Source organism: Girardinichthys multiradiatus, chromosome 19 (genome assembly GCF_021462225.1).
Source record: "Girardinichthys multiradiatus isolate DD_20200921_A chromosome 19, DD_fGirMul_XY1, whole genome shotgun sequence".
Classification (NCBI taxonomy): Eukaryota; Metazoa; Chordata; class Actinopteri; order Cyprinodontiformes; family Goodeidae; genus Girardinichthys; species Girardinichthys multiradiatus.
In genome coordinates, this window is record NC_061811.1 from 3,862,006 (window position 1) to 3,888,854 (window position 26,849).

Genomic DNA, 26,849 nt, shown 5'->3' on the forward strand with positions numbered 1-26,849 from the left:
TCTAAAGTGTGGTCCGGGGGTCACCTTGGAATAATTTTGTGCGGCCCTGCGCTGCATCTTGAACGCAGGTGGTTAATACAGATAGAGACGTATTATTTTTAATTAGTGTAAAATTATTAACAACATTAAAAAAATATATGTATTACAATGGAACAAAGTATTTTTCTTTCAAGAACTATGCCATTTGCTTTTAAACAGGACCTCAACAATCCAGACTTTCACTCAAACCAACCTTTGGTGCCCCCAAATCTCCTTTTAACAGATTTTCACAAATTTGGCTAAATACAGCAATAGCTTTCAAAGAGACATTGACCCAAATCCTGTTCCTATTGCTGAGAGAAGAATGCATTTTGTTTTATTTTTTTAGCCCAAAGAGATTTGGAAACTGGATGTCTTTTTTTTTTTTTATAAAAATGTTTGCATATTTTAGATCCACACTGTGTTTTTTTTTTTATTAATACAGCACATGCTTAGTTTATTGTTTATCTCCAAAGTGTGTGCACTGCACCCTGGTATTGACTGCTGTTCCAGTGAGCTGGGGGTGGATGGGTGGGGGGCCCCCTGATGTACAGCCGATGGTTCCGCCTCTGTAGACAAGCATTAAGAACCAGGCGGAGCCTCGGTCATAGATCTGCATCTGCAGCAGGTTTCAGTCTGACTCTGCTCTCTCCAGCATGGCTTGATTTAGAAAAACAAACATCAAGCTGAGTTGAGCCTGCAGGAGTAACTGACGGAGCAGCCGGGTGGAGGTAAGAGACTCTTTGTTTAGTTTGTTATTCGAGTTTAAAGCTGCTTTAAAAGCAGTTGGGACCTGTTGGAGATCTAGCCTCTGGTCGCTAACGTCGGGCTGGGACTCACTTGTTGCTGCTTCCTGACACCAGAACATCCGGAAACCACCGTGTTTGTGACACCCTGTGAACCCTGAGAGACTGACAGATGTTCGCGTCATGAAGACCTCCAGACCTGCTGTCAGGAGGAGAAACTCGGCAAATGTTGCCTGGAAACGGGACATAAACTCCCTGCCAGCTCCCTATCACGGTGCCGACCCGGTTTCCCGACCTATAGTTTGTTTTTAGCAGCGTCTGTCTATTTAAAGTTAACCGGTAGGTAAAAACTAGTCCTACGTCCAGATATGAGAGGAAAAAAGAACAATATTTGTAATCTGATCCTGTTAAACTTATGTTAACACGTATTCCAGTAATACAACAGCTTGACTAACTTTTGGTTCAAATATTTTCCGGCCTTTATTTATTGTAGTTTTGTTGCAGTAAGCTGACCCACCCTGGTTTGTACCGAGGAACCCGAACCCTCACCGGTTTCATGACTTGCCATAAAGAGCTGACTGGTTAAATTTAGAGATCCTATCCACTGTTGCCTTCTCACTTCACTGCCTACGTTTAAGCTGAACACCACCGAGTTTCTGTTTTTTCTGTTCATATCTGGTGATTTATTGTTTAGAGTCCAGATAAAACCTGCACCAAGTATTTACACCCCTTGACCTTTTCTCACATTTTGTCCCGTTCCAACCACTAACTTTTAAGCATTCTTTTTGGGATTTTAAGTGATAGGTCAACAAAAAGCATTTCATCATACCGTAGGCTGGCAGGATTTAGAAATGTTATTAAAATATATTTCCCAGAATATTAAGGGTGGCTGTCATGACTCTGGCAGCAGGAAAAGGTTAAATTATTACATGTTGTTTCATAATGTGCCAGAAAGGTTCTGGTTTTGCATAGCTTCAGTGCCTTACAAAATAAATGGATGATTACATGTTTCTCTGTTGGATTCAGGTCCTTACTTTGACTGGGCCATTCCTCCAAATTTATATGCTTTGATCTAAACCATCCCATAGTATCTCTGGGTGTATGTTTAGGGGGGTTGTCCTGCAGGAAGATGAACCTCCATCCTAGTCTCAAGTCTTCTGCAGCCTCCAACATGTTTTCTTCCAGGATTGTCCAGGATTTAGCTCCTTCCATCTTCCCATCAACTCTGACCAGCTTCCGGCATGATGCTGTGGGAATGGTGTGTTCAGAGCAATGTGCAGTGTTAGTTTTTTTGTCAGAAATAAAATGTTCTCCTCTGACCAGAGAACCTTCTTCCACATGTTTGCTGTTTCTTCTATTTAGCTTGCGGCAAACTGCAAACAACTTTCTTTCAGCAACAGCTTTTTTTTTTTGGTCAGTCTTCCAGAAAGCTACAATTTGTCGTCCTGTCAGCAGATTCTGCCAGCTGAATATTGTATCTCTGCAGCTCCTCCAGAGATACCATGTCGTCGCATGGCTGCTTCTCTGATTAATGCTCCCCTTGCCAAGCCTGTCAGTTTAGATGGACCTTCATTTCTTGGTAGGTCTGCAGTTGCTCCATCCTTTCTCCATGTTCAGTTGATGGATTGATCAGAGCTCTGTGAGATGTTCATAGCTTTGGATACTGTTTTAGAACCTAACCCTGGTTTAAACTTCTCCACCACTTCCTCCCTGACCTGTCTGCTGTGTTCCTTGGTCGTCAGGATGCTGTTTGCTTTCTAATGTTCTCTAACAAACTTTGGTGGTCTCCAAAGAACAGCTGCAGCTACACTAAGGATAAGTTACACACAGGTGGACTCTGTATACTAAGTAGGTGACTCGTAGGTAGCGGTTTGCACTGGATAGGATCAAGCCAGATCTTCCAGGTTTTCGTTTGTAACAAAAAAAGTTAAAGGCATCATTTTCTGTCCAATACATTATACTCTCGTACTCGTACTCGTCGTCTTCCGCTTTATCCGGGACCGGATCGCGGGGGCAGCAGACTCAGTAGAGACGCCCAGACGTCCCTCTCTCCAGACACCTCCTCCAGTTCCTCCAGGGGGAGCCCAAGGCGTTCCCAGGCCAGCCGAGAGACATAGTCCCTCCAGCGTGTCCTGGGCCGTCCCCTGGGCCTCCTCCCGGTGGGACGTGCCTGGAACACCTCCCGAGGAAGGCGTCCAGGAGGCATCCGGTATAGATGCCCGAGCCACCTCAACTGGCTCCTCTGCATGTGGAGGAGCAGCGGCTCTACTCTGAGCCCCTCCCAGATTACAGGTGCTTCTCAAAATATTAGCATATTGTGATAAACTCATTATTTTCCATAATGTAATGATTAAAATTTAACATTCACATATTTTAGATTCATTGCACACTAACTGAAATATTTCAGGTCTTTTATTGTCTTAATACGGATGATTTTGGCATACAGATCATGAAAACCCAAAATTCCTATCTCACAAAATTAGCATATCATTAAAAGGGTCTCTAAACGAGCTATGAACCTAATCATCTGAATCAACGAGTTAACTCTAAACACCTGCAAAAGATTCCTGAGGCCTTTAAAACTCCCAGCCTGGTTCATTACACAAAACCCCAATCATGGGTAAGACTGCCGACCTGACTGCTGTCCAGAAGGCCACTATTGACACCCTCAAGCAAGAGGGTAAGACACAGAAAGACATTTCTGAACGAATAGGTTGTTCCCAGAGTGCTGTATCAAGGCACCTCAGTGGGAAGTCTGTGGGAAGGAAAAAGTGTGGCAGAAAACGCTGCACAACGAGAAGAGGTGACCGGACCCTGAGGAAGATTGTGGAGAAGGGCCGATTCCAGACCTTGGGGGACCTGCGGAAGCAGTGGACTGAGTCTGGAGTAGAAACATCCAGAGCCACTGTGCACAGGCGTGTGCAGGAAATGGGCTACAGGTGCCGCATTCCCCAGGTCAAGCCACTTTTGAACCAGAAACAGCGGCAGAAGCGCCTGACCTGGGCTACAGAGAAGCAGCACTGGACTGTTGCTCAGTGGTCCAAAGTACTTTTTTCGGATGAAAGCAAATTCTGCATGTCATTCAGAAATCAAGGTGCCAGAGTCTGGAGGAAGACTGGAGAGAAGGAAATGCCAAAATGCCAGAAGTCCAGTGTCAAGTACCCACAGTCAGTGATGGTCTGGGGTGCCGTGTCAGCTGCTGGTGTTGGTCCACTGTGTTTTATCAAGGGCAGGGTCAATGCAGCTAGCTATCAGGAGATTTTGGAGCACTTCATGCTTCCATCTGCTGAAAAGCTTTATGGAGATGAAGATTTCATTTTTCAGCACGACCTGGCACCTGCTCACAGTGCCAAAACCACTGGTAAATGGTTTACTGACCATGGTATCACTGTGCTCAATTGGCCTGCCAACTCTCCTGACCTGAACCCCATAGAGAATCTGTGGGATATTGTGAAGAGAACGTTGAGAGACTCAAGACCCAACACTCTGGATGAGCTAAAGGCCGCTATCGAAGCATCCTGGGCCTCCATAAGACCTCAGCAAGTGCCACAGGCTGATTGCCTCCATGCCACGCCGCATTGAAGCAGTCATTTCTACAAAAGGATTCCTGACCAAGTATTGAGTGCATAACTGTACATGATTATTTGAAGGTTGACGTTTTTTGTATTAAAAACACTTTTCTTTTATTGGTCGGATGAAATATGCTAATTTTGTGAGATAGGAATTTTGGGTTTTCATGAGCTGTATGCCAAAATCATCCGTATTAAGACAATAAAAGACCTGAAATATTTTAGTTAGTGTGCAATGAATCTAAAATATATGAATGTTAAATTTTCATCATAACATTATGGAAAATAATGAACTTATCACAATATGCTAATATTTTGAGAAGGACCTGTATACATTATACTCTGCTTTGTGTTAATCTATCAGATAAAATGTGAACCGTTTTGTTATACTTTTGTATTCAGTTGTAGACGAACTGTTTCTCCTTGTTCCGGCACGGCTCAGGGAGGGAGGTAGTATTTCCTATAAACACAGATGAAAAAAGGCTTCTAGTTGATTTTTTTAATGTCTTGGTTGACCCACAGTCCCTAAACACTTCATTTAAAGTTCAAGTCATGTGTAAATGTTTAACATTAACATTTTCAGTATAACTGACTCAATGAGCTTCAGGTTGTCTTGTAACCTTTGGCTGTGATGCCATAGGTTATCAGACTCGAATCAATGTTTTATCTAATTATTCTAAGTTAAAGTCTCATTTTTATCTGCACCATGCATGGTTTAAAGCGATGCTTGAACACAATGGAAATCTGGTGTGTGTCCATTGTGTGGGGAAGAGATGGGCGTGGGCCTGTCCCCCTCATCTAATATTCAGCTAATACTTAAAGCGGGGGATGCTGAGCATGAGCCAGGAGTGCTTGTTGAACTAGGCAGGAAAGCAGTGTTGGTCTTGAACTAATAAATATCCACTAACTTTACCCTACGCTGAGGTAAGAGCTCTAATAACCTTTTCTTTTTAGGGTCGTCTGCTTTAATAATTTAAAAAGCTGTTTGCAGTGTGTGTTTGTGTCGTGAGAGACGGCGAGATGAGGAGGGTGTGTCAACAGGCTCCTGCTGCCGTCACCTTAAACAAAAGGTTTTTTTTTCTTCTCCTCCACTTCTGGGACATGGTGTGATCTAGAGAAACTGCTGGCAGGTGATCCCTGAGTGGAGAAGAAAGGACCTCAGAAAGAACAGAAGACTGAGCTTGTTCTGCAGATAAGAATTGATTGGCTTCTCTGAATTTGACTGACCTGCTGGGGCCTTTGTACTGACAGCCCGGCAGACGTGATGTTTGGAAGTGTGTATTGACCTGAGCCGTAGCAGCTTTTTCTCCAGGATTATAAGGAAATACAACGTAAACCTTGGTGGTTATTTGGTGAAACCAAAGTTGAATGCAATGAATAAAGCTCATTAATTCAGTTCGGCTGTGTGCAGGAAGTGAGTCCGATCATGATGGATTGGTACAACTTTATGAATCATTAATGAGCCTTTTATTGATCGACTGAATCCCTCATACATAACAGCAGTTTATTTGTGCTGTTCCCTAACTTATTCGGTATTATAATACATTGAATGTCTGAGATTTATATTAAAAAGCAACATTTCTCAGAAACACACATTTTTAAAGCATAAAGATGAATTTTTATTGTAGTAAAGCTAAAAATGAATGATGTCATAACAAGGATCTGTTTATGCTTGGCTTGGTTTTAGAGACGCACCAATCAGACGCTTCGAGCCCCAAATTCATTTCTATTGTTCTTCTGATTTTGTTTTTCTTTTCCTAAAACTATAAAATATCAAATAAAAATGTGTGATAGAGGTATTTGTTTTACATCTAACAGAAAATATCCTGGTCCAGATTCTCAGTCATCCACGACGTGACCGTCCGAAGGCAATTGGACTTCTTATCTTCTCTCCTCAAGAAATGAGAAGTCCAGATGTCTTCAACTTTTAATCTCTCAGGACTAACAGAAGATAAAGTCATCATAGCATCGGTCCCTCCCTGTTTTCATTAATTAAAGTGCATCAAGGTCCATGCTGTTGGTAGATGCATATATATGCAGTGATTGGTACGACTCTTTGTTTATTTAAGAAATGAATGTAAAGCAGAGCTGCTATAAATGACGTCCCTAAACTGATCTTTATGCACTGATTTGTCAGATCCAGGCGGTTGCTCACTAATAATCCTGCTTGTTTTCTGTAACTGTTCTGTCCCTGCAAAACAGGTCAGTGAAATAGTGCTCAGCTTTGCTGCAGTCGTACTTTTGCACACAGCTCTGTTTCTTTATTAAATGCACAAAGACCACAACGTCCAGTTTCTGGCAGTAGAGAGTGATCTCGCTATAATTGGAGCACAATGTGCCTGTTGTGAATCATTGCTACATCAAAATAAAGCTCGGGGACTGTTTGACTTTTTTGTATTCAGTGAGTTGATTAGCTACCTTGAAGGGACGCCCAGATTGCAGGGCTTCGTAAAACAGAGGGAACAAATTCAGGTCATGTTTTAAGCCTGACGAGACAGACTGAACAGAACAGAACTGAACAGAACAGAACAGAAGAGCTAACGACTGCCTGTTAGACCTTTAGTAATGAGCACAGCCAGCTCAATCATTTGTGGGTATTTATGCTTAGTTTGTGCAGAAGTTTCCATATTAGGATATTTGTTTTCAGTTTTCTGATTGTGTCTTTCAGAAGTTTTCACACCCCCTGAACTTTTTCATATCTTGTCACGTTATGACAAACCTTACTATATTTTTTTGGGATCTTTTGTGATGAAATAACCCAAAGTAGTGGATGGATATGAAGACAAATAATGTTGATTATCAAAAATCTGTGGCAGAAAGTGAGGCATTCAGTTGTATTCAGCTGCCCTTAACTTTGATAACCCTAAATAAAAACCAGTGCAACCAGCTTCAGAGATCCTCAGCTCAGGTGGGAGAATCTACCAACAGGACAACTTTAAGTTCACAGAGACTGGCAGCAAGCTCGTGCAATGGGAGGAAGAAGCTCACATGCAACACTCTACACTGTGGGCCACAATGGAAGTCTTTGGTTCTAAGGTGACTTGTGAAAAGTTCAAGGCGTATGAATACTTCTGCATGGCACAGTAGTTATAACAGTGTCATAACTCCCCTGTCAGTAAAGACTCAGCATCTGTTTTAGTTTAATTTGTTATGTCTGAGTTTTGTTTGGACAGTGCAAATGTCTTCCTAAGCAACTTGATCTTCAGCTTCTTCCTGGTCATGTTCTTAAACGTGTTTCTCAGTAGTGCCATACATGCAGCTCTGCAGGACCAACAGATTTTTATTCCTGCTTGCTAGTTGTTATGAATATCTGTTTGATTTCCTGTTGTTTCAGTGGTGCAGATAGAGGCGTTTAGCAGGCAGCCATGGACACCACCACCTCCCTGAAGATGACCTCTCTGGCCGTCCAGAGTCTGTTCAGCTACGTGGAGGAGGAGAACCTGGTTGCTGTCAGGGCCCACTTGGACAAGTTCAGGGATGTGGACTGCAGGAGTGATGTAAGTCAGCCACAGTCACATCAGAAGCCCTGCTTGAACTTCTTCTGGTTCTCTGTTTCTAAGCTGTAAAACACAAACACCTGGGAAGTTTCATATGTTCTACAAGGATAAGGTGAACTGTAGCGTAACACCAGCTTTATCTCTTATTGAGACTTAGAGTGGACCTTATGCAGGTTCTCCTATGTGGTTTTAAAGTCCATCTATCCTTTGTCTTCAGATTATTCAATAACAGATGGCAGAGTTTACTCAGACATTTCTCCCCCTAGCAACAACCTCATGCTTATTCCATGGACTCTGGCCAAAGGGGATATACAAATTTGTGTGTTTAAATTTGAATATCATCAAAAAGTGGACGTTTTTCAGCAATTTAATTCAAAGAGAAAAAAATTTAAAGATTTCACTCCACACACATTTTTCACATTTTTGTCTGGTATTTTTAGTGATTCTGCCTTACAGTCAATAAAAACTCAAAAACGGGCGCGGTGCAGTGGTAAAGCGCACAGCCCGTGTATAGAAAGGCTTCGGCCCTCGGTGCAGCTGTTCCCTGGTTCGAGTCCCAGCCACGGTGGCCTGTGCTGCACGTCTTCCCCCTCTCTTCACCCCCTTTTCCTGTCTGCCTACTTTTAAAGACAATTGTCTAAATAAAGGCCCCTAGTGCCATAAATCCTTAAGAAATAAAACGCAAAAAACATTGCATCACACTAATAAAAAAATAATTTTTAATATAAAAATGTCTTGTCATCATAAGGAGACTGTTGACCCCCCAGTAGGGCATAAAACAAAATGTCATACAGGTCCTTCTCAAAAAATTAGCATATTGTGATAAAGTTCATTATTTTCCATAATGTCATGATGAAAATTTAACATTCATATATTTTAGATTCATTGCACACTAACTGAAATATTTCAGGTCTTTTATTGTCTTAATATGGATGATTTTGGCATACAGCTCATGAAAACCCAAAATTCCTATCTCACAAAATTAGCATATCATTAAAAGGGTCTCTAAACGAGCTATGAACCTAATCATCTGAATCAAAAAGTTAACTCTAAACACCTGCAGAAGATTCCTGAGGCCTTTAAAACTCTCAGCCTGGTTCATCACTCCAAACCCCAATCATGGGTAAGACTGCCGACCTGACTGCTGTCCAGAAGGCCACTATTGACACCCTCAAGCAAGAGGGTAAGACACAGAAAGAAATTTCTGAACGAATAGGCTGTTCCCAGAGTGCTGTATCAAGGCACCTCAGTGGGAAGTCTGTGGGAAGGAAAATGTGTGGCAGAAAACGCTGCACAACGAGAAGAGGTGACCGGACCCTGAGGAAGATTGTGGAGAAGGGCCGATTCCAGACCTTGGGGGACCTGCGGAAGCAGTGGACTGAGTCTGGAGTAGAAACATCCAGAGCCACCGTGCACAGGCGTGTGCAGGAAATGGGCTACAGGTGCCGCATTCCCCAGACCTGGGCTACAGAGAAGCAGCACTGGACTGTTGCTCAGTGGTCCAAAGTACTTTTTTCGGATGAAAGCAAATTCTGCATGTCATTCGGAAATCAAGGTGCCAGAGTCTGGAGGAAGACTGGAGAGAAGGAAATGCCAAAATGCCAGAAGTCCAGTGTCAAGTACCCACAGTCAGTGATGGTCTGGGGTGCCGTGTCAGCTGCTGGTGTTGGTCCACTGTGTTTTATCAAGGGCAGGGTCAATGCAGCTAGCTATCAGGAGATTTTGGAGCACTTCATGCTTCCATCTGCTGAAAAGCTTTATGGAGATGAAGATTTCATTTTTCAGCATGACCTGGCACCTGCTCACAGTGCCAAAACCACTGGTAAATGGTTTACTGACCATGGTATCACTGTGCTCAATTGGCCTGCCAACTCTCCTGACCTGAACCCCATAGAGAATCTGTGGGATATTGTGAAGAGAACGTTGAGAGACTCAAGACCCAACACTCTGGATGAGCTAAAGGCCGCTATCGAAGCATCCTGGGCCTCCATAAGACCTCAGCAGTGCCACAGGCTGATTGCCTCCATGCCACGCCGCATTGAAGCAGTCATTTCTGCAAAAGGATTCCCGACCAAGTATTGAGTGCATAACTGTACATGATTATTTGAAGGTTGACGTTTTTTGTATTAAAAACACTTTTTTTTTATTGGTCGGATGAAATATGCTAATTTTGTGAGATAGGAATTTTGGGTTTTCATGAGCTGTACGCCAAAATCATCCGTATTAAGACAATAAAAGACCTGAAATATTTCAGTTAGTGTTCAATGAATCTAAAATATATGAATGTTAAATTTTCATCATTACATTATAGAAAATAATGAACTTTATCACAATATGCTAATTTTTTGAGAAGGACCTGTAGCTAAAAAAGCTTTCTGTCCAGAATGCTGTATACAAGCATATTAATGGAACGTTTTGTGGAAGGAAAACTATCTAATAGCGTCACAAGCAGCAGGCTGGTAAGGAGACAGAGAAAATTGTCATTATTCTGGAACTAGAAATAACTTCACTAACTAACCTTTAAACAGGAAATGTTTTCTCATTCAACGTCACACTGAAGAATAAAAAGGTCATGGGTCTTATGTGTATGTAAACATGTAGTTTCAGCTGTTTATCATGTGTTTCACTGTTGTAGTTGAAAATAAAAACAAAAAATCTTATTTACTGGGATTCACCTGTAAAGTGTTTGTTTTCTGAAAGCTATCCTGGGTTAAATAACAAGTCTAATTTTTATGTAGATTCTTTGAAACCTGATGTTTTTATCCCACATCCTGGTTTCAGAATGGACAGACTCCCCTGATGGTGGCAGCAGAGCTGGGCAATCTGGAGATCTTACAAGAACTGATCCGGAGAGGAGCCACTGTTAACATGGATGATGTTGTAAGCATAAAAATACACACATGAACCCACCCAGCATGACCCCACCCCGACGCATGGTGGCGTAACAGAGTGAAAAACAATGTGCTCATAGTAACCACACCATCTACTTAAACAGAAAGGGATGCAGCTATTGGCGTTGATGTTTGATGCTGCTGAAGTCACCACGGTCAGAGCTCAGGCCTCAGTTATTATGAGCCATCATGAGCCATAATGACATCTCATTACAGGTGAACTCTTTTAACTAATGACAGGATCTGTTCACCAGCTGACACCCTGCGTCTTTAGGAGCCAGCCCCTTTACACACACACACTTACTAACTCACTCATTTATTCTCCCTCCCTCTTCACACACACACACACACACACATCCTCCCACACCTCTTATTACCATCTACTGACCTGTAACCAGCTATTACATATGGCACATTGTAGCTGAGGCTTACTCTTGTTGTGGGAGAGAGGAGAAGGGTTCGATTCTCTAGTCGCCGCTCCGTTGACATTGCTCTCTGACTTTGTTAAGTATCAATGCGACACCGGATTCCCATGAGCACCTGGTATGATCAGCTGGTAGGTATCAGTTGTTGGATAGCTTGGAGTCCGGTGTGGTGTTCTGGTGGGACCGGAGTTAGATTAGTGGTCTGAATAAGGGTTTGACACTGTGCAGGACTGCTGGACAGCGCTGATCTCCACTGCTAAGGAGGGACACTTCGAGGTGGTGAAGGAACTCCTGGAGAACAATGCCAACTTGGAGCACAGAGACATGGTGAGAATCTGGACCCTTTTGCCCACTTTGTTTACTTCCACCAAGGATTAATTATTTATTAATTATATATACATATATATAGCGCTACTAAGTAAATAAACTGAAGTAAATGATTTTTCTATCGGTCAGTAGCTGCCTTAAAAAAGAAATAGAACTGCAGTGATGAGGAGCTACACTAAACTATATCAATGTAAATAAATCAAGAATTTATTGTTTCCTCCAAGTTAACAAACTTTATCAAAGATTTAAAGAAGAAAGGACTTTTCTGTATATTTCTCAGAATTAAATGGATTACACATTAATTAAAGAATATATTTAAAAACTAAACACAACTAATAATTAATATAATCAAAAATTGTATTACTAACCAGCCAAATGTTTATTTCTGATTTAAGAAGAAACAGTCAGTGATAAATAATACCAAACAAAGATGCTAACTTTACAACAAACTACTTATTAGAGCTAAAATGGAAGCTTTATGAATAAGAAAGTAAACGTACTGAATATTGCCTGACTGATTAAAATCTAACTCTAATCAATTGTTTATCCGTCTCTCAGGTGTTTGAAGGAAGGAGTTATACAACTTACAATTCTGAGTTATAAAATCTTACAGTTATTTCACAAAGGGAAACAGAAAATAGAAGGAATTCAATATTTTGGTACCACCTTTGATCCATCAGCTTCCTACCAGAACTGCGCACCTTACTGGGTGCTTTTTCTGCTACTGGTGAAACCGACTTGGACTTCTGATCATGTGACTCCCTCCCACAGTCACATTTGTCAGCTAGCCTGACCATGAAATCTTGACACGACAGCTGATGTTTCTACTGTAGTGTTACACAGAAACAGTAAGGGTTTTGGCTCAGTTCGTTTGGGTTCTTAGTGGTTTCCCAGATTAGATTTAGAACTTCTTAAAGGTTTCCTTAAAGATAGTCTTAAAGAAAGTTACTACTGAGGCTAAGCATGTCTGAGGTTTGCAGAAAAAAATAAAGCAAAACTCTTAAGGAACTTTATATAAATATTTGATTAAATTAGCAAAGTGTCCAAGGCAAATAGGACATTTATCACAGCTAATTCTCAACAAGTTGACCAAGCTTCTCATCCACTCTGTTAGGCAAAAGTTCTTCCCGGTTTTATTTTTTTTCTTGTCTGATTTGGAGTCTTAAAACCCAGCTACTTTGGAATCAGCAGCTTCCTGGGAAGGAGTAATCAGGAGGGCTGATCGACCAATCAGAAGCAGACTTTAGAAATGACCTAATGACAGAAGTAGTTTTCACATTTAAAGCTTAAAACATGCAATCATTCTTTTAAATATGAAGACAGGTTCCCATTCACTGTCACAACACTAATAAAAACGTAAAATTATAACTAATCATGAATTATTTATGTAGTTTAGTTTCATATTTTAGCTTTTCTAAATTTTTGGATCTTAGATGTTCTGAGCACACAACAATTAGTAGAGGTGCATAAGGCTGTGTAAGAGTAAATACTTCTCAATTTTCAGTATATTTTTTTTTGAATGAGAGGTGGAAGCCAAGTAGGATTAAAAGTGAACATTTTAGAAATGTTACCTAAATTATTACCTTTCCTATTTGATGTGGTGCCTCAGTTATGGCTGAGCAATCTAATTTACTTGCTCTAAAATGGACATGAAATTAAATTAGTTTCTGCATGATGGCTCCTCTCTAATAGAAAATCAGTTTACTTACATCTGCTTGTCTTGGCTTTGTAGAGCTATGATATTTGTCCCTGAGTTCAGGAAACCGTGACAGTCATGGTTTCCTGAACTATACCAGATTTTCTTTTGCCTTCCTTAGACTAGTCTGGGTGGGATAAAGAACACATACTCTTTTCCTGGGGTGCTAAAACAAAAAATAATCCAGTTTAATGAACTCTGAACATTATTATCAAATGGTGTATAGAAATAAAAAAAATCTGATTAGTTTTCAAATGTTGCAAATTTAAACAGGATAGCAGGTGACTCATCTGCAGCTCGGGATGTGTCTGAGCTGTCCAGGAGAGGTCACAGCCACTGATCGCAGTCGGATTTAAATAAACCACATTGTGTGATTCAGCTCACTCACTGGAAAGTGTGTCACTCCATCCAAAAATAGCACATTTTAATGCTGCAAATCCACCCAGATTTGGTTTAACCCAGAGGACAGAAATGTGATGTGGTTTAACTCCACTGTTGCTCTTTATCATAATCCTATAATTATTTTTATCTTATTTACTTTTGATCTCTCTACTGACTTGCCTTGATTGTTACGCTCAGGGAGGTTGGACTGCACTCATGTGGGCCGCCTATAAAGGGCGGACAGAGGTGGCCCGGCTGCTTTTGGAAAAAGGAGCCAATCCGAACATCACTGGACAGGTACTGAAGCTAAAACAGAACCCAGATTGTCACCACACTTACAAGGCTTGGCAAAATCATTCATATACCCTCAACATTTCCACATTTTGTCAGATTACAACCACTAACTTCAATGTATGTCAGTGTGACACAAAGTAGTACCTAGAACGTATAATTTGGAGGTGGAACTCAATGACTCAGGTCTAACACCAATCATTAGTTTCATTCAGCATGACTTCACCTCTGTCCTCTGGCCCAACAGTACAGTGTCTACCCCATTATCTGGGCGGCTGGACGGGGCCATGCAGAGATTGTCCATCTTCTGCTGCAGCATGGAGCCAAGGTCAACTGCTCGGACAAGGTACCTACTCAGAAGTTTAGCATTTGCTTTGTTTCCAACCTACAGATGGTAGATAACTCTCAGAGCCAGACTAAGGTGAATATCCGCCTTGTTATCCTTTAAGTTTCTGAGCTCTCTTCCTTTATTATAATTTTTTTATAACTAGTTTATTACTATGGGTAATCTTACACAGTTGATGGAACAAGGTCATTTTCTTTGCAGTACGGTACCACCCCTCTGATCTGGGCAGCCAGGAAGGGCCACTACGACAGTGTGATGCACCTTTTGGCCAATGGAGCTGATGTGGATCAGGAAGGAGCAGTAAGTAGTTTACACTCAGTTCTTCTAACGCTGTCTTGTTTTCTTATTTATGGTGACCTCCACACTTGTGGTGCATTCAGACCGAACGCGATTTGAGTTTCAGAGGTGTCTGGTTTTCAGTCTGTGGTGGATGCGTAGAGAGGTCCTGTGGCGTGTTTCACGCACCTGGCACAGCGCGTTGTGATGTGTTTTGTGCATCGAGCGCAGTGCGTTTTGAGATTTCAAGCGTCAGACGCGTTTTTCGCTCGTGCATAGCGGCAGACGCTTGAGTTGGGGAATCTGAACATTTGGAGGCGGCGCGTCAACCAATCAGAGAAGCTCAGTTTTGTAACATAGTGAGATATTTTATCATGGAAGGGAAGGACCGTTTTACTATTTACTAATCATAACCCATGCCTGAAGGCTGAAAAAGAAAAAAGACACATCAGCTTTCCGAATTACACGCAGGCGGAGCACTGTATTTAATAACACCCTAAACCAGCTGATCACACATAAAATCCCCTGTTCAGACGCGCAAACATTTCCTTCAGAACACACAAAACAATACCACCATGAAGCAGCGTGTTTGGTTCTGACATTTATTGATGGTCCTTAACTGCGAACCAGCGTCTGCCGGAGGAGGGAGCAGCCAGAGAGCAGCTGCCCATTATCTGTCTTCCTCGGATCAAACGGGAGGATGTCCCGCTGTATCCGAGGAGCACGAATATCTAATCTATAACTAACTTTACCGCAGTCAAAAGTCCGCAGTAATGCGCTTTAAAGTCTGTGTCATTATTATTTTCATGGCTGAGACAAAAACTTCCACATAAAATTGGAACTTCTTCAGACAAACTTTGGAGCTTCACCAGTCCAGACAGCAGCGTCTCTCCTCGCTGCTTCTCCTGCCACGCCCCCACCCGAGTGGAGCGGAGCCGCAGCTCCTAAAAGAGCCAGTTTAAAAGGGGCATTATTGTCGCGGTTTGTGTCCGTCCTGTCATTATTCTAGAAACTAGACATACCAGGACATTTTAAATAACCTGGAATTATAGTGCTTGTGTGTACATATGTAATTTTTAAAATATCAAATTATTTACACAAACAATAAATGTGTTAATCTAGATGTTTTGATGATTCACAAGAGATGCTGCCTTGATTGGTCCCTGCCAGTCTTATCTTGTCACTCAGCAAAAATGAGAAAATGTTGAGCTGTTTCTTATGTTTGGAACCACTCAAGTTAAAATTATTCAGTTAATTAAGGTTTATCAAACCAAAACAGGCATCAGTGAACAAAATGAAAAATAATTGCTGTGACGCTGAATCTGTGCTCCTTCAAGTCTTTGAGATGTTGTATCCATCATCAGATGGATTAATAGAAATGAATGTTGCTGTGGCAATTATTAGTCCCAGGAAGAAACAGTTAAAAGCTAAATCTGCTGAGTTTAATGTTACCTTTTAATATTTTAAAACAAAACTGAGAACTTTTAGAAGACAAGTCCGGAAAAACCTGGAATTGTCACATGAAAACTGTGCTGGAACCCTGGTTTGAAAACACTACAGAGCTGAAAAATAAAATGTTTCTTTGTTCCCACAGAACTCCATGACCGCTCTGATTGTGGGGGTGAAAGGAGGTCACACAGAAGTTGTCAAAGAGGTCTTGAAGAGGAACCCTAATGTGAACATGACTGACAAGGACGGCAACACTGCGCTCGCCATCGCTGCCAAGGAAGGCCACACGGAGATTGTGCAGGACTTGCTGGACGCTGGCACCTACGTTAACATCCCAGACAGGGTGAGATGCACTGGAACGTTCTCACCAGGCAACCAGGCTTGACACTGGTACGATGAATGACTGTCTGCTGTGTTTCTGTTCCTGAACTGGTTTTAGAGTGGAGAGACTGTGCTGATTGGGGCGGTAAGAGGAGGTCATGTGGAGATAGTCCGAGCTCTGCTGAACAAATACGCTGATGTTGACGTCAGGGGCCAGGTAGGGGCCCCTTTCCTATTGTCCTCACTCCTTGGGTTCTCTGTGTGAAATGTAACTCTATCATTTTATTTTGCTTATCTTTATTGTTTTCCCTGGATTAGAATTACATACATAAAGGATAAATGTTATAATTCACTATGCAGTGCACCCATGTGAATGTAGGGTTTGTATTTTTTATCATGGTTGATTATTTTTTTCATAAATAAGTCTGGATTTTCCTTTTCCACTCCAGGATGGAAAGACTGCCCTCTACTGGGCAGTGGAGAAAGGTAATGCTGCCATGGTGAGAGACATCCTGCAGTGCAATCCTGATACAGAGAGCTGCACCAAGGTACACAGCTTCTTATTAAATAAGTTCCTTTATTTCCTACTGTGTGGATTCATGATGTTTACTTGTTCTTTTGTTACTAACATTTTCCCATCTTCTATAAACTCACTTGTTGTTTTTATTGAAAGAATGACATATTTTATGTAAAAAAAATAAACTAAATCTAGCAGACTTAATTCAGTCACCAGATAAGCCAGGCTGCTGCAGGTTGTTTGGACGGGTTGAAATATTTCCTGGAAGGCTCTTACACGCACTGCGTACCAAACATACAACTGTTACTGAAATATCACAGGAGTGACCCAGTAATATCAGCATAATCCTATGCTACATCATGCATATGCTCTCTCTGCACTGAAGAAGATTCACTTACCTTGAGAACCCCAATACTTGAAACGGACGGCATGACCTACTTTCTGAATAATTTAGCTAATAATAATCTGACCACATTGGGGCACTTATTGAGCATTTAAATTTCATTCTCAGATGTTCAGTTGATTCTTAAATAATTAAAATAGAATATGATCTCATGGCAAATGTTACATACCCTGTCCTGATGCAGCAGAACACTGAAAGTTCCACAGCCTTGATCCCAAAACACGTGCGCTATTCAAACTGGGAATGCATTAAAAGAACACACATATTTCAAAGACTTGGCAGGACCTGAGAAGCAGAATCTGTTTTATTTCTTCAGGGTTAGACCTGTGCAACACTCGATTTCTAAACCGAAAACAGACAGGCGTGACAGCGGTTAGAGAATTGTGTATACGTTTTATAACGTAATATCAGAAAGGAAAACCCAGTCATTCATGAATATCTCTTTGTACTATGAAGCTAAGTGTGACTAAAGGCCTTTTCTCTTTCTGGAATGAAAAATATCTGGATCCCATCAAAGAGCCTAATACTGTATAAAAATAAACTCTGTATAACATTAACATTAACTGTTAAGTTTAAATTGGATCTGCATGTTTGTCTTTTAGGAAGGAGAGAGCTCGCTTATTAAAGCCACAAAAATGAGGAACATAGAGATAGTGGAGCTGTTGCTGGATAAAGGAGCCAAAGTGTCTGCAGTGGACCGGGTACTGTTTAACACACCCTAAACTATCATTATACCTTTTTTCGGTTTCTTTTTGGTGTGGGGTTTCAGCATTTCGCCTGTTTTCGTTTAGAAAGGAGACACCGCCCTCCACATCGCGATCCGTGGACGGAGCCGGAAGTTGGCAGAGCTGCTGCTCAGGAACCCAAAAGATGGCCGCCTCCTGTACCGCCCCAACAAAGCTGGAGAAACACCGTACAACATCGACTGCACCCACCAGAAAAGCATCCTGACGCAGATATTTGGAGCCAGTATGAACTGCGTTTTCATTTCATTATAAAAGAAGTGTTTGGAAATCCAAATGTAGTCTTTCTGTGTGGAATCGTTGTCTTCATCATTTATGAAGCCTTTCTGAGCCTTTCCTTCTGTTTCATAGAGCACCTTTCCCCAACCGAATCAGATGGAGATATGCTGGGTTATGACCTATACAGCAGCGCTCTAGCCGACATCCTCAGTGAACCCACCATGCAGCCACCGATCTGTGTTGGCCTGTATGCTCAGTGGGGCAGTGGCAAGTCTTTCCTTCTGAAAAAGCTGGAGGGTGAGTAATCTCACACAAGGCGCCAGTCAAGAAATCCTCCTAAAAGGAAATGGCTTTTTGTACCACGTCTCATCACAGTTTTTTGTAATAATTGGTCTGGTTGTTTTTTCCAATGTTTTCTCCTAACCTTATGTTCATCAGATGAGATGAAGACCTTTGCAGGCCAGCAGATCGAGCCACTGTTCCAGTTCTCCTGGCTCGTGGTCCTCCTCACGCTGCTCCTCTGTGGCTCAGTGGCCATCGTCCTGGGTTTTACTGTTGATCCCAAGCTGGCAATCGCTGTCTCCCTCAGCCTCCTCGCCCTGCTCTACATCTTTTTTGGTGAGGAGACAAACAAGCTGGAAGTTGTGTATTAAATTATTTTCATTTGACCTGATGTAAGGTCAAATAAATACCAACACAAATAGCAAGGCCCTTTACTCTGATAACCCCTAATGACAGAACAACTATTAGTTGGGCACTCCACAAATCTGACCTTTTTATGAAAGCATGGTGAGAAGAAAGCCACAAGAATTCCCATTCATAGTTTGCCACAAGTCATGTAGAGCATTGTTTTTCAACTCTGGTCCTCAGGGCCCGCTGTCCTCCATGTTTTAGATGTGTCTCTGCTGCAGCACACCTGATTCAAATTAGTACATTTCCTCCTCAGCATACCATCTAGAAGCCTGGTAATCACCTATTCATTTAAATCAGTTGTGTAGCAGAAGGGAAACACCTAAAACATGCAGGACAGTGGGCTCTGAGGACTGGGAATAAAAACCACTGATGTAGGGAATCCAGCAAACATTTAGAAGGTGCTCTGGTCAGATCTGAACAAAACTGAACCTTTTGGCCTACATACAAAACACAGTGACAATATCTACACTGCACATGTCCCTGAACACACAGTCTCCATGGGAAAACATGGTGGTGGCAGCATCATGGTGTGGGGATGCTTTTCTTTAACCGGGGCAAGGAGCTGGTCAGAGCTGATGGGAAGATGGATGGAGATAAATACAGGACAATCCTGGATGAAAACCTGTTAGAGGCTGCTGAAGAGTTGAGACTGGGGTGGAGGTTCACCTTCCAGCAGGACAACCACCCTGGACATACAACCTGAGATACAATGGGACGGTTTATATCAAAGCAGAGTCATGTGTTAGAATGGTCTAGTCCATAGGTGTCAAACTCAGGTCCTCGAGGGCCAGTGTCCTGCAACCTTTAGATGTACTTCTGCTTCAACACACCTGAATCTAATAATTAGGTCATTAGCAGGATTCTGGAGAACTTGACTGCATACTGAGGAGGTAATTCGGTCATAGATTCAGGTGTGTTGGACCAGGGACACATCTAGTGTTTGAGGACACTGGCCTTCGAGGACTGGAGTTTGACATCCCTGGTCTAGTCACGGTCCAGACCTAAATCCAACTGAGAATATGTGGCGAGACATGAAAACTGATGTTCTTCAGACACTTTTTATAAAATCTGACTTAAAAGGAGCTGTTTTGTAAGAAGAATGGACAAAGATTTCAGTCTTTAGATGTGCAAACCTTTTAGAGCCATGCTCCAGAAGGCCTGCAGATGTAATTGTGGTGAAAGGTGGTTCTACAAAGTTCTGATTTTGGCTGAATATGCTCCACGTCAGATTTATAAATACAAATCAAAAAATCAAATCATGTATTCTTTTCCTTCCACTCAACAATTATTCACTACTGTGTTTGTCCGTTACATAAAATCACTATAGATGCTGTGAAGTTTGTGGTTGTAATGTGACGAGGTGTAAAGGTATCAAGTCTCTGCTAACTAATGTAACTTCAGAAAGTTGGTGGGATTTGATCTTAACAAAGTATTATCTGCAGTGGCCACTAGAGGGTGCTATAACCCTGCTGACACCAGCTAGTTTTGCCTTCTAATCTCTCTTAACTTTCATAACATGCCCCAGTTTACAGTGACCTTCATTTAAACACACAAACACCTTGTTTGTGTTTTCTTGTGTTTAGTGTTGGTGTACTTCGGAAGCCGGCGTGAGAGGGAAAGCTGGCACTGGGCGTGGGTCATCAGCACACGTCTGGCCCGTCAGATCGGTTACATGGAGCTGCTGCTCAAACTGATGTTCGTGAACCCGCTGGAGCTTCCCGAGCAGACCACCCGGGCTCTGCCTGTCAGGTGATCAGCACAGAAACGCATGTTCTCAAAGAACATGTTCTGTTGGAGCCTCCCTAAATGTACCAATAAATAAATTAATAAACATGGTCACATTCACTATTATACATTTTCTATATATTCTTTTTTTTCTTGTTTCTCTTGTAAATGAGACCTTGGATCTTGATGAGACAACCTGTATAAGTAAAGGTTAAATAAAAATAAATACAAAATATATATCTTAAAATGTATACAAGAGTATGGAATTTGATTAGATTTTTTTTCTAAGTTACAGATTTTATTCCTTGGTCCAAAAAAAGTCTTTAGTCATTAGATTTTTTTGAGATACCAACAGAACCTGCAGATTTTCATTTGGCCACTAGGGTATCTTGCTTTTTGATTTTTAACTGGACCTGTGGGTCCTAATGAGGATATTATTATAAATGTAAAATAATTGTCTGGTGTAGGCACCATTTCTATAAAAGTGGGATCATTTAGTCTATACAGTGCAGTACAGCTGACTGAAGTTGGACCAGATGCCAAAAAAGCAGTGAAGTAGTTCTATACCAGACTGCTGGAACAGAAGCCAACTTCAGCATTGAGTTGTTCAATGATTCTTGTAGCAAAATAAAAACAGCTGGGTAAGTGTTTTATACAGAAACACCCAAAATGTCATCAAAACTCATAAAAAACGTAGATTTTTGAGATTATACATTTATATGAACCCTGAAATGAACAGTTTATAGTTCAATAAAATCCATTTGCTTTGTAACTAAGACCCAACATGGCCTCCTCCTCGCCTTTCACAGGTTTTTGTTCACGGATTACAACCGTCTGTCCAGTGTCGGAGGGGAGACCTCCTTGGCTGAAATGATTGCAACTCTGTCAGATGCTTGTGAGAGGGAGTTTGGCTTCCTGGCCACCAGGCTGTTCAGGGTTTTCATGAATGATGAGATCAAAGGTAACACGCCTGACCTGGCGACCACACAAGCTCAGTCACTGTTTCACCTTTCACATGTGTTTCACAGAACAGGGTATGAATATGTTATATCCAGATTTGTTGTTTATCTCCAACAAAGCTGCATTTATACTCAGATTGATTGATACACAGGAGGATTCTATCTACTAATTAGATGAAGTCAACTAATATTTAGGGGTAATAGTAAATGGGGCTGAAAAAGCCTTCACATTCAAATCCTAAACATCTAAAAATTGTTGATATCCTTCCTTCTTCTTCCCAGGTATGCATTGTTTTGTGTTGGATTGTAACATAAAATAAACCACATTGAGGTTTGTGGTTGTAAAGTGGTGCTTTTCATCTGCCTGTCTAATAATGCTGCCTATGTTCCAACACCTCAGGTCAAAAATGGAAAAAAACATGTTGCCTTCCCTCCTTCGTGCTGTGTTCACTGACGCTAGTATGCCTGATCACTGGTGTGGTGCTGTTGGCTATCTTCAAGGTACAATGAAGCAAAAAAAAAAAAGGTTTTATGAATGTCTTTCCTATTTGCTCTTTTAACGTGTTTTCTGAGGATGTCCAGCTATTTCCCAATAATTACACTTGTCTTATGGAGAGTGTGGCCTTGCAAATTAGAGTGCAGCAGAATGTGGTGAGTTTAGAGGAATCGGTGGACTCTTTTAATGTGGTTATTATTTTATTTTGTTTTATTAGGTCGACCCTGAAAACCTGACGGTAAATGCAGTGCTGATAGCAATGGCCAGTGTGGTGGGCCTGGCCCTGCTGCTGAACTTCCGGACCTGGTGGCAGGTGGCCGACTCTGTCCTCAACTCCCAGAGGAAGCGCTTGCATGGCGCTGCCAACAACTTACACAAGCTGAAGAGTGAAGGATTTATGAAGGTGAACTAATCAACTTAAGCATTTCCACTCAACCCAATATAAATACTTTGATCTCCTGTCTCAAATTTAATGGGATGTTCTTTTTGCTTATGAAGTTAACAAGTTTTACTCTCTAATACAGTCACTCTTCTGCAGAAGATGAGCATTAAAATAAATAAATGGCTATGAATGGTGCTGTTTGATGTGTGTCTCTACAGGTCCTGAAGCACGAAGTTGAAATGATGTCGAAAATGGCCAAAACGATTGACGGATTTACCCAGAACCAAACACGCATGGCCGTCATCATCGACGGGCTGGACGCTTGTGAGCAGGACAAAGTGCTGCAGATGCTGGACACGGTGGGTGTTAACAAGCCTCAGGCACTCTTCATCCGCAGTTCAGATTGTTTATAACCACGAGGCAGACTGGTATGAGGAAACTCAATGAGCCTCTTAACTTACTGCTGTATCTCAGTAATTTACAAGATCATAGAGGAGTCCATTTATTCCTCAGCTCAAAAAGTAAGCCATATTATGTAGATTCCTTACACACAGTGCTTTAGTTCAAGGGTTTTGTTGTTTTGGTTATGGTTTACAGCTAATGAGAATTTCAGTATTGCTTAAGACCAATAAAAAGGATTTTAATGAAGGAATAAAGAATTATGGCCTACTTTATCATGGGGATTTCTGCCGACTTAACAGCTGTCCAGACATTCACTAACATCCTGAACAAAGGAGTATTGAATCCAAGCATATAGATGCAAAGATGAGTGGAAGAAAAAACCTCCTTCTGCCCGTGACTCTGGCAGCACTGAAAGATTCTCTGTGGCCTACATCTGCAATTCAAAAATTGTGCTAATTTGCCCCCCAATACCAGGGGTTGATACAGATGTTCACTTTAAAATTTAAAAATTTAGGACAAGATTTTCATTCACAAATTACAATATTCTTAAATTTGAACATTTTTGTTACAACAAAGCATTGGTCTTTTTTTAACCACGTTTTTGCTTTAATTTTAACTTCATAGTAAACAGGACTTCTAACTTCTAGAGATTTAATACATGTATTCATTCCATAAACGTGGCTGAGTACAGCATGTTTTCAAAGAAAGAGTGACCCATGTAGCCCATAAACAGTTGACCCAAACATGTTTGGACATTTTTAGCCTTTATTTAGCGCAAACACATCAGACAATTTTTGCATTTCAGATCCACAATGAGTTACTGATCAATGGGCTTTTGTTGAGAAGAAGATGAGAAACACCAGAACCAACAATGCAGACGAGCCGAAGGTCGCTATTAAAACACCTCAGCAGAACCACAGGCTCCATGCCACGTTGCATTAATGCAGTAATTCATGCAAAAGGAGCCCAGACCAAGTACTGCAGATACTGTACACTAGATGAACATCTAGGCCCACATTTCTGTATTAAAACCCTTTTTATTGATCTGATGTAATATTCAGATTGTCTGAGAAAATGTTTTGTTTTTCTTTGCAGCTATCATTTTAATGATATTATCATTTGAGATGCACTTGTATAGGAGAGCCCACACATCTCTGCTGCAGCAGCGTCACCTCAGTGTTTCCAGCTGCCTCAGTTCACCTCCAAGTTGAGATTCTTCCTCCTGGTGGCTGTAATGAAATTTCCTTTAGCTAAATGTTATTATTTGGTGAAGTAATCCCTGGGAAGATGGCAGCCTCCTGTGTGCTAATGTAATGTTCTCATCTCTTCAAGAACCTCCCCTTGTTTAAAATGGTCCAAACAGAACTCAGAACACAGCTTCCTATATTTATACCAGTGCATTCAAGCTGCAGCCGTCATGTGATGGTGCCTCTGTTTATGGTGAAAACCGCAGCTTTAGGTGCAGAGATTCACCGCCCCATGTGGTGAGCCTGAGGTTGTTAGTCGGGGTTTAACAAATCATGAATGCATGGAACACAAATTGATGTCCTGTGACTCTCGGACAATGTTCTTTAGTGAGCAGGAAGGAAATCCCCAGCCTCGTGTGCTGTGGACAGGCATCTCTCTCAGGAGCGGTTCATTTTAAGGGCTACTGCTGACTGTTGCTTTGAGTTGTGAGGTTGTTGACTGATTAGATGTAAAAGTACCGTTTTTAATGTTAAAGTTGTAGACGCTACTTTAAGTAATCTGCTGTGCTCAAAACATTCCTTGTGACTTGACCAGATCTGTGCCAAAATGTTGTAGATCATAAAATGTTCAGGAAAATGTTTTATTCGTCTGCTTCTGGTGATGTTTTTACTTCAGGTGAGGGTTCTCTTCTCCAAAGGTCCCTTCATCTCCATCTTCGCCAGCGATCCTCATATCATTATCAAAGCTATCAACCAAAACCTGAACAGTGTGCTGAGAGACTCGAACATCAACGGCCACGACTACATGAGAAACATCGTCCACCTGCCAGTGTTCCTCAACAGCAGAGGACTCAGCAGAGCCAAGAAGCTTTGTATGGCTGCGCCCACCAATGGAGAGGCCGTGCCTGCAGAGGGTACATGAAGACTGACTTCCTGTTGCATGTGGACATACAGATGCTATATACTGAAACCAAGTTTTCAATGATATTCTATTTAATGGAGGCACATTTGTAAGTTTTGATAACTGCAAGCTGTTTTTTGTGATTGTCTTCTTCTCTACCTTTAGGGTGGCATGAAGACATGGACAGGAAGGTGTCTCAGAACAGCCTGTCCCAAGAACAGGCCAAGCTTGGCAGCAAGAACGCTCTAAACCGAAGGGTAATGGCTGTTCAACCTGAAGCTGTGAATAAGTTCAACTTAATGTTATTGGTGCTTCATATTAAGATGACTTTGCAGTTTTACTACCGAGTATTGCGACGTCAGTATAGATTGCGTTTAAGACGCGTTTTCCCCACAACATTTTTTAATCATCTTGATTTCCCCACTATGCGCCCACTACACCAGGTGTGGGCCGGTTCAGGTCCGTCCAGAGGGCCAAATATAGCACCTTGGTAATTTATTGAGATTTTTAACCTAGGACCTTCAATGTGTTTTATTGGGCTTTTATGTCACAGACCAACATGAAGTGGTGCATTGTTGTTAGAGGTGTAAGACTCATTGTTTGGTTTGCTTCAGTCAAGAAAAATAAATAATATATGGTTTATTTTTTACTTCAGTCAGCAGTAAGCCAAGAATCTTTTTCATTTTCTGAAATGAATTTGATTTGATTATGTTCTAAAACTTAACAGGGTGGAAAGTATAGAACTGAATGGAGATCTGGTTGGATTCTTTTCAGTGAATAAGGTAGTGTAAGCAGGCATAGCTGATGCCTGGGTAGATAGATTACACAACAATATAACCACTGGAAAACAGTCAGTGTTTATGTTTAGAACGTTTTAAATAAGACTGACCCCATATTTGAGAATAGAACATCTTTGATATTTAGACAACCTTGTGTCCCAGCTGTACCTGAATGCAGCATGCGCAGCTGTTAGGATAATCTCCTCTCATCAGGAGGTTCCTCTGGCTTACATTTTACACCATGTACAGAGTTTGGTCTGACTGGAAGCTGCAGGCAGCAGGATTTGGAGTTGAGCGGATTTTCCTCCAGTATCTGTGATGTTCACATTCAGGTTATTATTTCAAGTGAGTGATTAAGTTCGGTGAAGAGGAGCAACATATCATATTGCTGTTGGAAAACACTGCTATAAAGTTAAGGTTCTGCCCACCTTTCTTTCTCCGCTGTAGCTGCACGAAGGCTTTTCTTCACCCTCTCCATCCAATCTGATGGAGCTTGAGCTCTTTCGTAAATAGTTTAGTCTCTAGATGTGCAAAGCTGATAAATATTCCCCCAAATACCCGCAGCTGGAACTGCTGTGAAAGGTGGTTCTCCCAAGTATTGACCCAGGGCCAAAGAATACAAACGCACACCACACTTTTCAGATTTTGATCTCTAATTCAACGGTAAAAGCCATGAATCGTTCTTTCACTTTACAATCTGGTACATTGTGTTGAATCATCAGATAAAATACTACTCAATGCCCTAAAATGTTTGCGATGAACAACACTTTTAAAAAAGGATCAAGGAAATATTCAAGAATCCTGGCCGTTCTTGGTGATTGCTGTATTGGACACATTGATATAGCAACGACTGTGGTTATTATTGTGCAGCTCTAGTAAATATGCGTTGCCTACCAGAATTGTGCATGCTTAATGACGTTCTCGTGTTTTTTAGCCAGAATAATTTGTTTACTTCCTCACATTTTGATGTAAAATCACAGAGTATGGTCAGGAAATACAGATTTAGCTCTGGTAACTACTCTGTTTTCTGCTTCTGGCCTGAAGGGGGGTTGTATAAGCATGGTGTTGGGAGGCCGTAGGACGGGGGGGGGGGGGGACACATGGATGAGGTGCTCGGTGTGCGGCCAGGGTTCCTGGTGTAATTGATGTAATGGCTGTTTATCCTTCCTGCTGTGTTGCCACAGCCTAATGACAAGGCCTAGCAGCAGTG

The 26,849-nt window shown here is 41.6% G+C and overlaps 1 protein-coding gene across 1 annotated transcript in view; it reads left to right on the forward strand.

Moving 5' to 3' along the window:
* Positions 1-594: 594 nt before the first annotated feature.
* kidins220a (kinase D-interacting substrate 220a) overlaps positions 595-26,849 on the forward strand; it is a 66,304-nt gene continuing 40,049 nt past the window's right edge. Inside the window, exons 1-21 of the mRNA XM_047344854.1 lie at positions 595-749; positions 7,668-7,830; positions 10,612-10,710; positions 11,375-11,473; positions 13,749-13,847; positions 14,089-14,187; positions 14,389-14,487; positions 16,058-16,255; positions 16,352-16,450; positions 16,683-16,781; positions 17,756-17,854; positions 17,945-18,122; positions 18,248-18,412; positions 18,554-18,733; positions 20,392-20,557; positions 21,343-21,494; positions 21,893-21,993; positions 22,206-22,391; positions 22,589-22,729; positions 24,636-24,873; positions 25,026-25,117. Of these exons, the coding sequence (XP_047200810.1) occupies positions 7,699-7,830; positions 10,612-10,710; positions 11,375-11,473; positions 13,749-13,847; positions 14,089-14,187; positions 14,389-14,487; positions 16,058-16,255; positions 16,352-16,450; positions 16,683-16,781; positions 17,756-17,854; positions 17,945-18,122; positions 18,248-18,412; positions 18,554-18,733; positions 20,392-20,557; positions 21,343-21,494; positions 21,893-21,993; positions 22,206-22,391; positions 22,589-22,729; positions 24,636-24,873; positions 25,026-25,117 (2,721 nt within the window). The 5' untranslated portion in view covers positions 595-749; positions 7,668-7,698. The remainder of the gene's footprint in view (positions 750-7,667; positions 7,831-10,611; positions 10,711-11,374; positions 11,474-13,748; positions 13,848-14,088; positions 14,188-14,388; positions 14,488-16,057; positions 16,256-16,351; positions 16,451-16,682; positions 16,782-17,755; positions 17,855-17,944; positions 18,123-18,247; positions 18,413-18,553; positions 18,734-20,391; positions 20,558-21,342; positions 21,495-21,892; positions 21,994-22,205; positions 22,392-22,588; positions 22,730-24,635; positions 24,874-25,025; positions 25,118-26,849) is intronic.